This window comes from Drosophila miranda, chromosome 2, assembly GCF_003369915.1.
Source record: "Drosophila miranda strain MSH22 chromosome 2, D.miranda_PacBio2.1, whole genome shotgun sequence".
Taxonomy (NCBI): Eukaryota; Metazoa; Arthropoda; class Insecta; order Diptera; family Drosophilidae; genus Drosophila; species Drosophila miranda.
The window spans coordinates 30,614,044-30,628,930 of record NC_046675.1 but is presented as its reverse complement, the minus strand read 5'-3'; the positions used below and the strand labels follow the sequence as shown (position 1 = coordinate 30,628,930).

Below are 14,887 nucleotides of genomic sequence, written 5' to 3'. Positions count from 1 at the left end.
TGTGTGAAAAAGATTCTGGGAAAAAAAGATTAAGGGTTAAAAGTGGAGAAGGATCCGGTTCATAAACGGTTCATAACCAATTCAGGACCAATTTATAACCGATTAAAAACCGATAAATAACCGATTATTAGCCGATTAATAACCGATGCAAAACCGATTAAAAATCGATAAATAACCGATTAATAGCCGATTAATAACCGATGCCTAACCGAATTATTACCGATTAATAGCCGATTCATTACCAATTCATAACCGATTGATAACCGATTTATAACCGATTAATAACCGATAAATAACCGATTAAAAGCCGATTAATAACCGATTGATACCCGACTTATAACCGATTAAAACCCGATTAATAATCGATAAATAACCGAATAATAGCCGATTCATAATCGATTAATAACCGGCTGATACCCGTTTCATTACACTCAATACCACGCCATCAAAGTGTTTTTAAGTGCATTTAAAGGACGAGCATACAAATTTCAAAATTCTGTAGTTTCCATAACCGATTCCAAACCGATTCATGGCCTCTTTATTGTTCCATAAACGATAGATATTTACACTGGCATCACGGGATTTTCTTAAAAAATATATCCAATAAAAAACCGAAAATGAATTCAATTTGGCTGAAGCTGAACTGAGGTTGAGGCTGAGGCCGAGGCAAGCTGCCAGATCTATTACCCCCTCTGCCCCACCCCCCAACAGCCAGGAATCCATCTCCAGCTGTGTCGGTCGGTGGTCGCTCGTCGGTCACTTATATTTTTCAGCACTAAATGCAGCACAAAACACAATTCATTTTTGTGCAATTTCCCGCTGTGTGGCACACAAGCTGACACCACCACGTGGCCCCCAGTCCCCAGCCCCGTGCCCCATACACATGTACTATTATATTTTTTTGGTCATTCAATTGCCAGAGCTCCTCCTCTGCTGCTGCTGCTGCCTTTCTGGCTTTGGCTTCTGGTAGTAGCCTGCTTGAGCTGCGGTTAGCTTTGGTTTTTCGATGGCGCTCTTTTATAGCTCGAGCGCTTTTCTTTTTGCAGCCCCACCCACCGTCCTCTTGTTTTGTTATATATATATTTACAGAGCTTATCTTTGACCACACGTATGTTGGCAGAGTAAAATTGTTTTTGAAATTGAAAAATTGCAATACAAGCTGGGAGAGAGAGCCAGGCCGAGTCCAGGGTCCAGGGACACTGGACACTGGCCACTGGCCACTGGCCACTGGCCACTGAATGTGGGATGTGTGTGAGAGGAGACGCTTCTGTCGTAATACAAAATAATGCGAGAGCCCCTAAAACCCCTTTCTATAAAGGCCATCCTTCTCCTCACTCCCTTGGCCCTCTGAAGCCCCTCTCTGGGCCCTCCCTTGGCCCTCTGTTGCCCCTCCCTTGCCCCCCTCTCAATTGCCCAAAAAGCGCGGCATTTTTCTTTTGGCTTTCAGTTTTGCCTTGCGCCCCCATTTCTTGTTTTTTTTTTCAACGCTTTTCTTTTATTTTCTTTGTTTAGCATTTTTATTTTTTCTGTTCCTTTTTCTAGGATTTTTTCCATCTTGTTTTCTGTATGAAATATGCAGTCGCTTTCGCTCTGCACAGAAACGGGGCAAAAAATGCTTTTGTATGTTGGAATCTCTCATTTTTTTCGGGGGTTTTCTTTGGGGTTTCCTTTTTTTCGCTTTGTTGCAAGGCTGCTGTGATGCAGGTGCCTTTGGGGTGGTGCGGGGATGCATTTGTCCAAAAGTTATGCACATATTTAAATTAAGTGCGTTTGAATAAAAAATAAAAAAAAAGGATAAAATCATAAATAAATGATGGACGGAAACAGGCAGATAATATTAGGATTATTATAGAGGGGTTGGCATGAAGGAGATTGGGGCGATCGGGGATGTTTTTAGAGGAGAGAAAAAGAGTCAGGAGGCTGTGGAAAATTTCGAGAATGTACAAGAGCATCATACTTCTTCAATGGGCTTTTAAAACTAATTTCAAATGATTTTTAAACGATTTTTAACTGGTTAAACAGATGATTATGGATCGGTTATGGCTTATAAAGTTCGAAAAACATATTGTTAAGACCTTAATGTAATTTTAGGACTGCATTGGTTAAGTGTGTTCTCCATTTGGGTTTTGTTGTAGTATCTTTTAATGGGTTAGAGATTTTTTTTACACCCGAACAGTCATAACTTGTCGATTATGGCTTATGAGCGATGATCAATGATACAAATGATTTTTAAACGATTTCAAATCGGTTAAGAAACGATTATGGCTCATGGAGCTTCAAAAACCAATTTCAAATAATTTTTAAACAATTTTCAGTATGAAAAATAATAATAATAATAAACCGTTATTTTTAATCGGCTTTGGATTACGAAACTCCCTTGAAACGTTTATGGAGCCATGAATCGAGAATTAAATAAAGAAAAGGTTAGGAATCTCTAATGGATCGGTTATGACTTGATTATGGGAACTTCAAAAACTAAGAGACTTGAAGAAAAATCCAGAAATGACTCCCTAAAAACCAATTACTCCCTTCAATCCACTCTCTATCCCCCACCTCTGAATCCCCCTCACACTCTCGCCTCCATTCATTGCAGGATGGATGCCAAAATGCATTCTTCAGCATTGACTTTTAGAATCCAAACCCCGTACCGCTCTTCAAATCATTCATAAACGATTTTCAAATTGCTGCCAATTGAATTCAAGGAATGGAATGGAATGGAAAGGAATGGAATGCTCGGCGAATGCCAAACAAATTGTTGTGCAACGCGCGTGTACCATGAAAATCAATGCCAGAGAAGGCTATAACTATTACTGGAAGCAGCACTGTGGCGTTCGGTGTGGCGTGGCGTGGAGTGGAGTGAAGGGGAGTTCTCTGACCGACCACAAAAGCAACTGCTGCTGATGCTGGTGGTGCTGCTGCTCAAGTGTATTAATGTTCTGTGGGTCCAAGTTATTATGCTGCCAGCGGGGGGTTGCCCTGGCAACACTGCAGTGGCAACAATGGCAGCAGCTGGATCAGAATCCGATTCAAAGCCACTGACTTTGACCAGAAACGAATTAAGTTTGATGGCAATGCGTGGCAACGTGTGGCAGAGTGGCATCGCATGTGTGATATCAACTATCAGCGGTTTAGGGGGCGACACAAAGGCGTGCCCCAAAAACTACGGATTGATGCTTGGACGAAAATCGAAATCACAGTGCGTTTCGTATGTGTAATGTGCCCCCCCCCCCCCCCCCCCCCCCTCGAAAGGCACTCAACAAAACCGCAAATCCCTAAGCCGCTATAACATTTCTCAAACAGAGAGAACAGAGGCAGGAGACCGAATTGGAGCCGCATAAGCCGCTGCAGCTGCAGCTGCCACTGCAACAAGCCAAATCCAAAGCGAAACGAAACGAAACGAAAGGCAAACAAAAGCTTAGCGCCGGAGCATAAAAACAAAATCGAAGCCAGAAGGCTAGAAGGCTAGAAGCCCAGCCAACCCGCAGAATCCCAGAAGCAAATCAAAGCAAATGCAACACTCAATTGATATTATCGAAGGAACGCACCCGAAGAGCAACAGCAAAAAGCTACTGCAGTAAATTGCCTTTTCCGCAGACCCCCCCCCCCCCTACCCAACCCCCCACCACCCGCACAGCCCACAGCCAAAAGATCCTGCCAGCTCCTGGGCCCCGCAAATCCGCGGGGCTCAACCTTCTTCTTTTTCTTATATTAAAAACCGCGTAATGGAGTGCAACTTATTGCAGCATGTGGAATGCGGCAAGGCGGGGGGGAAACCCCCCTCCCCCTCTCTCACCGCCCTTTGTGTGCGTGCAAATGCGCGGAAATGCAATTGAAAATGAAATGAAAAGAGAGCCAATGAAAATGCACATTGATTTGGGCCCATTTTCCCCCATTGATTGGCTCTCCTAACCCCACCCCCTCCCACCAGAGATTCTCTTTTGCCACATTTTAATGTTGCAATTGGACAGCCTGCCATGGAAATTTTGTATTTTCAGTCTCCAAGGAGCTCCAAGGAGCTCTCTTTTGGTGGAGTCTTTTGTTGCGCGGTTTTATAGGCCATCTAAGGGACTTATGGCTTATGGGGCACTGCTCTCCAATGAATGGGAAACTTGAGTTAAGTAAATGTTCTCCTTTATGGATTCTGTAAAGGTTAGAGGTTATGGCTATGAGTGTACTTATTCTTGAGGTAGAGAGAGCTCTCTCTTCAGTCATGGCACACCTTAAGGAATTAATTTCATAGCAAATCCAAGCTTTAATCGTTGTGCCCTACAAAAAAAACATTTAAAACAGATTGAGAAAATTGTATAATTGATTTTGGTGATTTGCAAAATAAACTGTTCACAACCGATTCGTAAAATTTGTTTAACTATTTTTTTTTAATTTTAATATTTAAATTTAATAATAAAAATAGTGTAAAACAAGTAACAAACAAGTAAACTTGTTTACAATAAAATACAAATTTTCCAAATGATAAAAGAAAAAAAATTATAATAATAATTATTTTTTAATTTTTACGAGTTTTTGATTTCGTACCAATTAATAACCGGTTCATAAATGTTTCAATTTAGCTCTTTTGCAATACATCTAGCCGCTTCATAGCTGATTCGTAAATTATTCATAATTTTTTGTTTTAATTAAAAGCTGATTTATATTTATTTTTGGACCGGTACTTAAAGGTTGTTTTTTATTTTTTTTAAATATTTTTTTTTTTACTTTTTTAATATATATTTTTTATTTTCTTTATTTAATTAATTTTGTATTATTAATTTTTAATAATCTAAATTTTTAATGAAATCAATTTTTATTAAAATTAAATTGTATAACGGTTTTATACCCGATTAATAACTTTTTAAATTTAACTTTTTTTAAACTTAACCGCTTCGTAACCGATTTAGCACCGATTCAGCCCCAATTCAACCCCGATTGATAGCCGATTCTAGCCGACTCAAATAAGATCTTATGCCGCTTAATAACACACTAAGCACCAATTCATGATGGATACAAATACGATTTAAAACCGATTTAAACACCATTCATAGCCGTTGTGCAACCGATTCATAACCTCTTCATTCAAATCCATACGACGCCCCATCAAAACAGTTCTTATAACCGAAACATTTCCTTCAAAGTACCAGCAGGAAATCATCTGTCAAAGAATTCAATGAACTTGATTGAAAATGGCTGGGAGTTCCGTGCATTCCATAGTCTGTAAATTCAATACTCGATACTTACGATATGCGTATTTCGACGGAGTAGCTTCATAAAACATTAATTTAAATTCTGTTAAACTTCTCGTTGCAATATGGAAAGGGAATATGGAAAATCCAATAATGATCAGGATTCCTGGCCAATAGCCCCGTGCCGTAGTCCCTTCCCAGACGGACCCCGACCCGGCGCAACTCTTTTGCAAAAGTGGAGTGCAGCTGGTGGCAGGGTAGGGCAGGGCAAGGCATGGCAGGGCAGGACTGGCATCAAGTATGCAACGCATACACCTGCACACTCGCCATGCATGAGAGGACATATGGGGCATGCCACCCACCCACAAGCCTGGCTGCCTGCCATACCTTTTGCCTGTACCTTTACCTTTACCGTTGCCGTTACTCCTGGCCAAATAAGTGAGTTAAGCAGCGCTCACGGCGCATAGCGGAGAACGAGAGAGAGGAGCAACAGCAGGGAAGAAGCTGCTCTTTTTTTCTGTTCTTTAATTTGAAAAAATTGTCAAGCATCAAAATACTTTTAGAGCTTTCTGCCACAGCACAGCCAAAGGCGTAGCAGAAAAGTGGGAAACCCCAGGCCCCAGACCAGGCCCAAAGAAGTTACTGGCTGATGGTCGGAAATCTGAAGCCAGGAAAACCGCGTGCTGTGCGTGCAAATAAATCAAATAAATTATGAAAGTAGAAAAAAGAAAACCAAGCAAGCAAGCAGGTAAAAGTGTGAGAAATGGTCCTTGGATCTGCTCTGTTTCTTGGCCTATTCATATGCTTATGTTGTTTTTCCTCCATAAAGCAGAAAAAAAAATAGAAAAAAAGGCTAGCTCTGTAGGTAGACGAAGATTTTGATGCCCTGCGATTCCTGTGGAGCAAATGTCTACATATTCTGATGAATATTGTATGGATTGATGGTTGCCAGGCCAGCTTTATGATATTGGAGTACATAATTCCTATTGAACACCATACCGGCTTATAACCGATTCGTATTTGTGCGATAATCGATTCCAAAATTATTCCAAATAGATTAAAAACCTTTTCATAAGCGTTTCATTAAAGAATGATCCATAATCGATCCACAACTGATCCAGAACCGATCCACAACCGATCTGTAAACGATCCACAACCGATCCATAACCGATCTATAACCAATCCATAAACGATCCAGAACCGATCCAAAAGCGATCCATTAGCGATCCATAACTGATCCATAATCCATCCATAGCCAATCGAGAACCGATCCATAGCCGATCCACAACCGATCCACTAACGATCTTTAAACGAGCCATAAACGATCCATAACCGATCCACAACCGATCCATAACCGATCCATAACCGATCCATACCCGATTCATAAACGATCCATAACCGATCCATAGCCGTTTGATAAGCGATTCATTACCGATTCAACATGGACTGAAATGAGACATAACTGATCCAAAACCGATCTAGAATCGATTCCTAACCTACTCATTACGATTAGAACAAAATCCGAAACGTTTCATAACGGTTTCATACTTTTTTAAACACCGAACCATTACTGTTTCATAACCAAATCCAAACGGCTCCAAAATAGTCATAGCCGATATTCAGAGAACAAATATTTCGTTTATTTCAATGAAAACTTTATTTTCGAAGAATTATAAGATATAGTGATCCGATCTGATCGGTTTCGACTTACAGATTTTTAAGGGAATGAGATTCAGGTCTTAAACCCAAGAAAAGCGTACTGAAGGCCCTCCTGCAGCATACCCTCTGAAAGGGTATTAAAAAGAGCAGTGTCAAGGAGGCAGCAGCGTTGCAGCTTAACTTGCTTACACATCAGCAGAAGAAAGAAGCAGACAGGGGCAAGAGCAGGAGGAGGCAACACCAGAGGAGGTACAGCAAACAGTGGCAACAGCAGCAGCCATCGAGGTGGTAGCAACCAAAAAAGAGAAATGGAAAAAAAAGGAGTAACATCGGTGGCATAAAAAGTAGCACCAACAACATCATAATCAACAGCACAAAAAAATATTAATGGAGTTTTCATGTTTATAATGTCATTAGCTCACAAATGCTGCCGCTGCCGCTGCTGCTGCTGGATGTTGCTGTTGCACATGTGCCGTGATTCGCTTGCCACACATATTTTCTGTGATTTTTTCACAGCTTTCACTCCACTCCGCACACACGGAGACAGCCATAAACATGCAGCACACACACAGATACACACAGAGACACATAGACACCACATCTATAAATGTGTGAACACTAATGTGCACATTATGTTTGTGGGGCCATTATCCTTGGAGCACACGGAGCGTAGCGTCTAGGAGTCTGGGGCATACAAGTGGCAGGGCGTACTGCCCACCAGACCATGCCACACAATAAGTTAGTTGTAATATGATGGTCGGGGTCGGGGGTCGGGGGCCCAGTACGAAACCCTTTAACTCATTTGTTTTGCTTAGCAAAAACAGGCACCAAAAAAAAAAGAAGAAAAACAGGAGTGTTGAGGGTTGCAAGAGGGTTAAGCAGGGCCGGGGTGGGGTTAAAACAAGAGACGTGTGAAAGAATTTCCGCCCGCAGTCTGTCTCGCTTTAGACCCACAAGGGGGTACCCCAGTGAGTGTGTGTGTGTGTGTTTATAAATTTTATAAATAGTCAAAAACTTAATGACTTAACACTTATTTTAGATATATTTTCTGTATCGTAGAAACTGTAGAAAAGACATTTTCATTGACTTTCCATTTTTCTTCCGAAAACTTCTTAATTTTTGTGCTAATTCATTACAGGCCCTCCCCACTTGACTTTCCCACCCCCTTTTCTTGGACATTTTTTCTATTTTATAGTGATAATATTTTCATGTTTAAACCAGGCTTTAATGCCGCCCCACATGAGTCCCTTAGGAGGCAACACACACCCATTTTTATGAAGTCTTTTAATGGGATGGTGTCATTAATTTTCACAAATTTTCCTTGCGGGAAGAACTACTACAGGCAGAGATTTTTGTTTTTGTCAATTAACATTTTGTGCTGGAAAATGCATTATTAAAAAGAGGGAGCCAAGCCGAGCCTGAGCCTGAGACGGAAACGGAAGTGAATTTCAAGTTTTCCTTAGGGGTGGAGGGGGAGGGGCAGGGGCAACCGTTTACATCCGCGTTTAGTTCGCCTTTTGTTTGGTGGGGTCCAAGAAAGTTGTCGCATTTTCATTTATTCATGCCTCGCCTTGACCAGGCGGTGTCCCTGCCATTTGTTGCGTTTTTCTTTTCTGTTTCCCTTCAGCCGGGACTCCCTGGGAGAGTGAGAAGGGGGAGGGGATCTGTGTCCTGTGCTAAATGTAATTTTCCGTTGTTAAATCCTGTTTCTCTCGCGCGCACGGAAGTCAACTCGAGGGGAAAACCAAACAAAACAGAGTACAGAAAAATAAGGAGAAGAAAACTCCCAAGGAGTGAAAATAAATTACTTGCCTGGCACTCGGCATCAGCATCAGCATCGGGCCTCCTCCCAGGGCGCAGGACTCTGCTCCTTCAAATGCAGATTGCATCTATTGCCGCATGTCCTTGTTTTTAACAAATTAAATCTATAAACGCGGGAGTGACCAATGCTGCAACGGTGGCAACAATTAGGCGGAGCGATGATGGCGTGTGCGGAAGTCGGAGTCAAGTTTCGTCCTGTCAGCGGAAATGCCATCAAAAGCGTGGGGACACACTGCATGAGCTATTGGCCTGGCCAAGGACTGCGAGGACTAGGGGAAAGGATAATCATTCCCTTAAAAAAAATATATAATAAATAAATAAAATACTCAAAAAAAAACAAAACAAAACTCAATAATGGATAATCATTCTAATGGAAGCTTTCTCTTAACAAAAAAAAACAATAGAACAAGTAAAAAAAATTAATAAATAAAAAAAATTTAAAAATAAAAATAAAATAAAAAAAAGATATATGTAAATAATTTTGTTTCTCTTGCAGTTTACCATTAATAAACAAATTATTCTATGTATATATATTTATATATTAAACAAAATGATGATAAATTTAATTCAAATTAAATTAAATTTAATACATTTTATTTATTATGTAATTACTAAGAAATATTTTATATATTAAGATTAATTATGAGCAGTAGCAAACGCTTATAAAACGGCGATTTAATTTAACTCAGAAAAGAAATAAATAAAAAATAAAATAGATAAAAGAAGAAAGCAAAAGAAATACAATTTTTTTCAAACTTTTCTGAGATTTTATAGTAAAAATTTTGAAACAAAAAATATACCGCAAAAAAATGGTTAATTTGGAATTAAATTTGTATTAAATAAATAATTTAAGAAAAAGGTGAATTGTTTTAAAGTTTTTAAAGTCAAAATAAAAAATGAAAACATTTATTATATATCGCTAAATAAATATCAATTTGGAATTAGAAAGCTTAATACTTTTCAGTTTGCAATTTTCAGAATGCAACCGATGTAACTTATGTGGAAAAATGGGCTTTACCTCTGCACAAAATATTTAAAAACAAAATACCAGTTTTTAAAAATATTTTAAGAATGTTTTAAGAAGGAACCTTACCACAAAAAAAAAAAACCATAATTCATTAAAAAAAATGAAAAGCCCCAAATCGATCAGAAAAAATATAAAATAGTTCAATTTTGTTGCGTAGTGTAATCTGTCCCATCTGCGTGCCTGATGTCCGACCATGGAGCTTCCTCCTCCTCTTGGAACTCTTCTCAGAACTCTTACACTTGGTGGTGTGGTGGTGGGGCAATTATGCGAGACCCTCAACGTTGCAGGAACTTTCCAGTATTTTTATGGAATTTTTTATAGATAGCAAGCCTAGAAGCGGCATTCACTAGATACAATTTCCACCTCAGGAACACACACCTGAAACACACAATTCCCAAGGATGCTGCTGATTCGAGCTTTCGTTCTGGTAAGTGCAGACAAGATCATTCGAAGAAAAATCTCAACTAACGCTCTACCCCAGATGCATTTGGTCAATTTGGCACGATGCTCACCCAAACAGAACGTAACACTGGCACAGATTGTATCTGGATCTGCCACCAAGCAACAGGCCAATGCGACAGCAGCTGTGGAAGTCCCGACAACAGCGATGGCGACGGCAGCATCCGCTGTGCACTTCAGGCGCGTCCCAAGAAAGGTTGATATCCCAGTGATTGGATTGGACTTTGAGACGTCGCATAAGCCTTGTGATATGGAAATGAGAGGAATTCGTCGCTACATTTCGGCATTCCCCAATCAATGCATCTGGAGTTTCAACAATCGGTATACCACCGAGGGCTACTATCGCGTCTACAAGATGTTCCAATTGGAGGCATTCTTCTTTGGTCAGTACCACGAGCGTCTAAAGCGCTACGAGACGGAGCCACATAACTATAAAGAGGCATGAAGACCACTCGTCCGGCTGACTGTTTAACAGAACTTTTGTCTTTACTTTGTCTAAATAAATTTGGTTTTGAAGATTAATCTATTTGGATGTGTGTAACGAACAGAAGGAAACGTTTCCGATACCATAAACTATGTATATTCTTGATCAGCATCGATAGCCGAGTCAATTAAGCCAAGTCTGTCTGTCCATCCGTCCATCCGTCTGATTCCGCCCCCAACAAAGCACGAAAATCTTTGGCAAACACAAGATACGAGAAAACTAAAAACGCAGAACCATAGACAAGGACTATATCTAACAGATTGCTGAATTTGAATCAGATCGGGCTATTATTATAGCCTGAAGAAGCAAATCAATTTGCGCTGGCCACGTGCTTGCTCATTTGCTGTCTCTCTCTCTCACGCACTCTTCGTCGTGCAATGTTAAGCTCGGGCATAAATACTGAGTCTCGACTGTAGTTCTCCCATTGATGTTAAGGTTTTAGCGAGAGGGAGACGCACCGCTCAGGCAGGATCAAAAGGGACAAGAAAGAGAGCATGCATGGATCTTGCTACTCTTTGCGGCAATGTGTGTGGGTTAGAAAGAGAAAGAACGACAAGGTTATTGTGTCCTAGAAGGATGGTTTGACCATGCTCTGAGTGTTATTGTTGGAATCCGACTCCGACTTACGCCTATGTATAGTATATTCCCTCTGAGAATCAAGCTTTCATTTAAATGTCAAAATCTAGCTATAATTAGCATAATTTTTAATTAGTATATAATTAGATACATGTGCGCCTTCATCACTCGTTGTTCAGTCAGTATATATTGTTTTAGCTACATAGAAAATTAACCATGAATCCAAAATTGTACTTTCTTGCCTTGACGCTCATAGCGGAGCTTTTTCTTATGGTACGTCCAAGAGAAAACGCTCTCAAATAATCCCCCTACTCATTAAATTTCTATAGCAGTTGACTTTAGGGGATGCCAGGAGTGTCTCTGGTGCTTCAACCACCAGGAATGACACTTCAATCCAGAAACAGAACGAGACCCAGAACTCCACTTTCAGCCTTTCAGTATCGAATGGAACATCTGTATCTAGGCTTTCGGCATCTGTTACCCCTCCTCAATTATCGCCATCTGCTGTGAAGCATATCCGTCGTCAAAAGCGAGAATATTCAGTAGATATACCATTTGATTTTATCACAAACCATATGCACTGCGACTTGGATCAAGCGGGAACTGATAAGATTCTGACATTTTTCCCCTTTAATTGCGTTTGGATTGGAAACAATCGCCACCAACACGAGGGCTGGTGGCGCATATACATGCACGCATTGATGGAGGCATTCTTCTTTGGACAGTACTACGAACGCTTGAGACGCTTCGAGCTCGACCCGCACTCCTTCGACTACACGGGTGTGGGTTTCTAGTACTCTATAGTCCCCCATAAAATGGGTGCAAAAATAAAATTATATGTAGATATTTTTCTATAAAAAAATAATCTCTTAATGGGAGGGGCTGTATTTTGTAGATTTTAAAGGGGAAGGGGAAACCCTTTAATTTCAAATTCAAATTTATTTTACTTATTTACATAAAATATTTTAAATAAATAAATATTTTAAATAGATTTATTTTTAAATCAAAATAAAATGTATGTTACTTATGTTTTTGTTATATATTTACTTAATTTTTTATTTTCAATATTATTTAATTTATAATTTATTTTTTTTTTGTATACATTTTTTATAAGTTTATTAAATATTGTTTTATCTATTTTTATTAATTTTTTATATATTTATTTATTTATAAATTTATTAAATGTGGCTTTATTTATTTTTGTTGATTATTTATTTATAAATATATTTATATTTAAATCAAAATAAAATTTGTTTTAGTCGAGCCATTTTTAACATAATTTTTTAATGTAAAAATTATTATTATTTTTTTTAATTTTTTATAATTTATTTAAATGTTACATATTTTTTTATTAAATTGTATATTTGTGATTATTTATTTATATTGATTTTTTATTTTTTTCAGAATTTGTTTATAAATTATTTAATTTGTATTATTTATTTAATTTTGGTATATACATTTTGTATAATTTATTTAAATTTTTTTTAAATCTTTTTTAAAATTTTTTTAAAATATAATATGTATTAATTTATTTTAATTTAAAAACCAAATATTTATTTTAAAAATTTATCTTTTCATTCTGCCATTTTTCTTTCTGATGTTTCTACACATTTTTTTTATATATTGTTACGTCTTGAAGAATTGTTGTTCAACTGCCAAATGACACGCCCAACTAATTACAAAACTTCTTATGTCTCCCGCGGAAAACACATTTACTTTAATTAAGTTATTTACCCCGCCCATATCCCCCACCCGCCCAAAAAGACAAATGTTCCAGAGAGAGAGAACCGCCTACCGAAAAAGAAAAGAAATTTACTTTACAACAAAACGGAAGCGGGTCATAGTTTTTATACATCTCTTGACATGACCTCTTCTCTCCTCCTGCCTCTCTCTCACTCTCTCTCTCTCTCTCTTGTTGCATCTCACCCCCCCGGAGGAGGTCGGTCTTTGTCCACTTGGCAGGAAAACAAATTTACGGCATTGCTTTTAGTTGTTCCGTCGTTATTGTTGTTGCACATTTGAAATGTACATAATAATTCACACGCTACTCCCCAGCCACCGCCCTGCCCCCTCCCCCTTCCCCTCCCCCTCTCACACAGTGAAGTGATGGACAGGGGGTAGGGAGAGGAAAACGACGCACAAATCTACGCCAAAAGTAAAGTCATAAGAAAATGCATAAAACATGGCCCAACATTCGCCGTCAACGTCGCCAACACTTCAGCTGCCTGCCAGGCAAAAACTTTTCTCATCATCAACCACAAACAAAGGCCAAAACAATGCCAGAAGGAGAGAGAAAGAGAGAGGCACGAAAAAAAAACATAAAAAAAAAACAGAACCCGAATCGGTGGACCAGGCCCAAAAACATAAATTGCTGCAGGACAGCAGCAGCACCAGCGCCAGAATCGAGCCTAGGCAATGGGCATATCTCCTCGCTGGCCCCACCCCCCCACTCTTATGGCCAAGGACCCGGCTAAGCCACAACAACTTTGCAGCAATTAAGCTCGGGGCAAGCTCTGACATTGGCAGCAGGAGTGAGACGGGAGATGGGCGAAGGAGAGCAAATAATTTTTAATTGTGCTGCACAATGCTGTAAAATTAATTCATCTTTTTCACACTCAAATAAATTGCTGTTGACGCGACAACAACAGTAGTAACAGCAGAGGAGCACAAGCAAGAAAACAAGACACGAATTTGATTTGAAGGCGCTCAACCGACTGAAAGATACCCTTTACGTATGAAATTCTATCCCAAATAGAGGCTTATAAGGAATTCGATGCCCGCAATGGTTGCCCTTCACCAAAACACAGACGAATGTACCCTGGCGATGGCACTCGGTACTCTTCGGTTCTCTGGATCACTGCGGCAGCGCAGTCTGCTTTTTTTGCTTCCTCCATTCTCCCACTGAAGTAGAACTGCGCCTGAGCCACGAGCATCGCTGCTAACAAGAGAGAGAGAGCCAGCGAGCTGCGTTTTTGTTTTTGCTTTGCATTCCTGCCTGCATAAAATGTCTTTACCTGCTGACAGATCACCCGAAAGCTTCGCCTCTTCGGCTTTGGTAGTGACGGACATGCATGGACTTGCAGGCCAATACAACAACGAACAAGCTTCGCTTTTGTGTTTACTTTGCTTTTCTGCCTGCATTAAAAGTATTTATCTGCCGACAGATCAGCCGAAAGCTGCGCCTCTGCGGCTTTCGGGTGATTGGACATGCATGGTCTTGCAAGGCAGCGCAGTGTGATATTTGTTTGTATTTGTAGTTGCTGCTCAGTCGCTCCATCTTAATACTTATATGATGTTTAGGAGAGGAATGGCCTCATAAAGTTTGCTGTTTCTATGAAAACTAGTCGCTCAATGGGTGTTTTCTTTATGGACTTGGCAAAAGATTGGTCGCTGAAGCCCTTTTCTGTTACATATTCTATGATAAATACAATACACCCCACCATAAACCAAGGTATCACAAGGAACGAGGGAGAGAGAGTGAGAGTTGGGTGTAGAACAGAGGAAGTTGTTGTCGCCGTCGTTGTCGTCTGCTCAAGAGCGTAAATAATTACATTTTCTTTGTGCTGTTGCCAAAACGTTGCAATTGTTGCTGTGGGGGCGACGGCGAGTCCTGTGTTGCCTAGGGGGGATGGAGTGCAACTGCAACCTGTCAGTGGCAGCGACAAGAAAGCACTGCAACTGCGT

At 39.8% G+C, this 14,887-nt stretch overlaps 3 protein-coding genes across 4 annotated transcripts in view; 2 read left to right on the top strand and 1 right to left on the bottom strand.

Moving 5' to 3' along the window:
- Positions 1–14,887, bottom strand: part of LOC108156572 — a 220,604-nt gene that overhangs the window by 126,174 nt on the left and 79,543 nt on the right. The window lies entirely within an intron of this gene.
- On the top strand, positions 10,001–10,665 carry LOC108156576. The gene is made up of 2 exons (XM_017288110.2): positions 10,001–10,111; positions 10,166–10,665. Exons 1-2 carry the CDS (start codon positions 10,085–10,087, stop codon positions 10,586–10,588), a joined length of 450 nt encoding a protein of 149 aa, XP_017143599.1. The 5' UTR covers positions 10,001–10,084; the 3' UTR covers positions 10,589–10,665.
- Positions 11,300–12,040, top strand: LOC108156575. Of its 2 annotated transcripts, none has more exons than XM_017288109.2 (2): positions 11,300–11,476; positions 11,536–12,040. In XM_017288109.2, the coding sequence occupies exons 1-2, from the start codon at positions 11,420–11,422 to the stop codon at positions 11,995–11,997; spliced, it is 519 nt and encodes a 172-aa protein (XP_017143598.1). In that variant the 5' UTR covers positions 11,300–11,419; the 3' UTR covers positions 11,998–12,040. The 2 variants fall into 2 exon arrangements, with proteins under 2 accessions (XP_017143598.1, XP_017143597.1); XM_017288108.2 differs by having other exon boundaries at positions 11,533–12,040.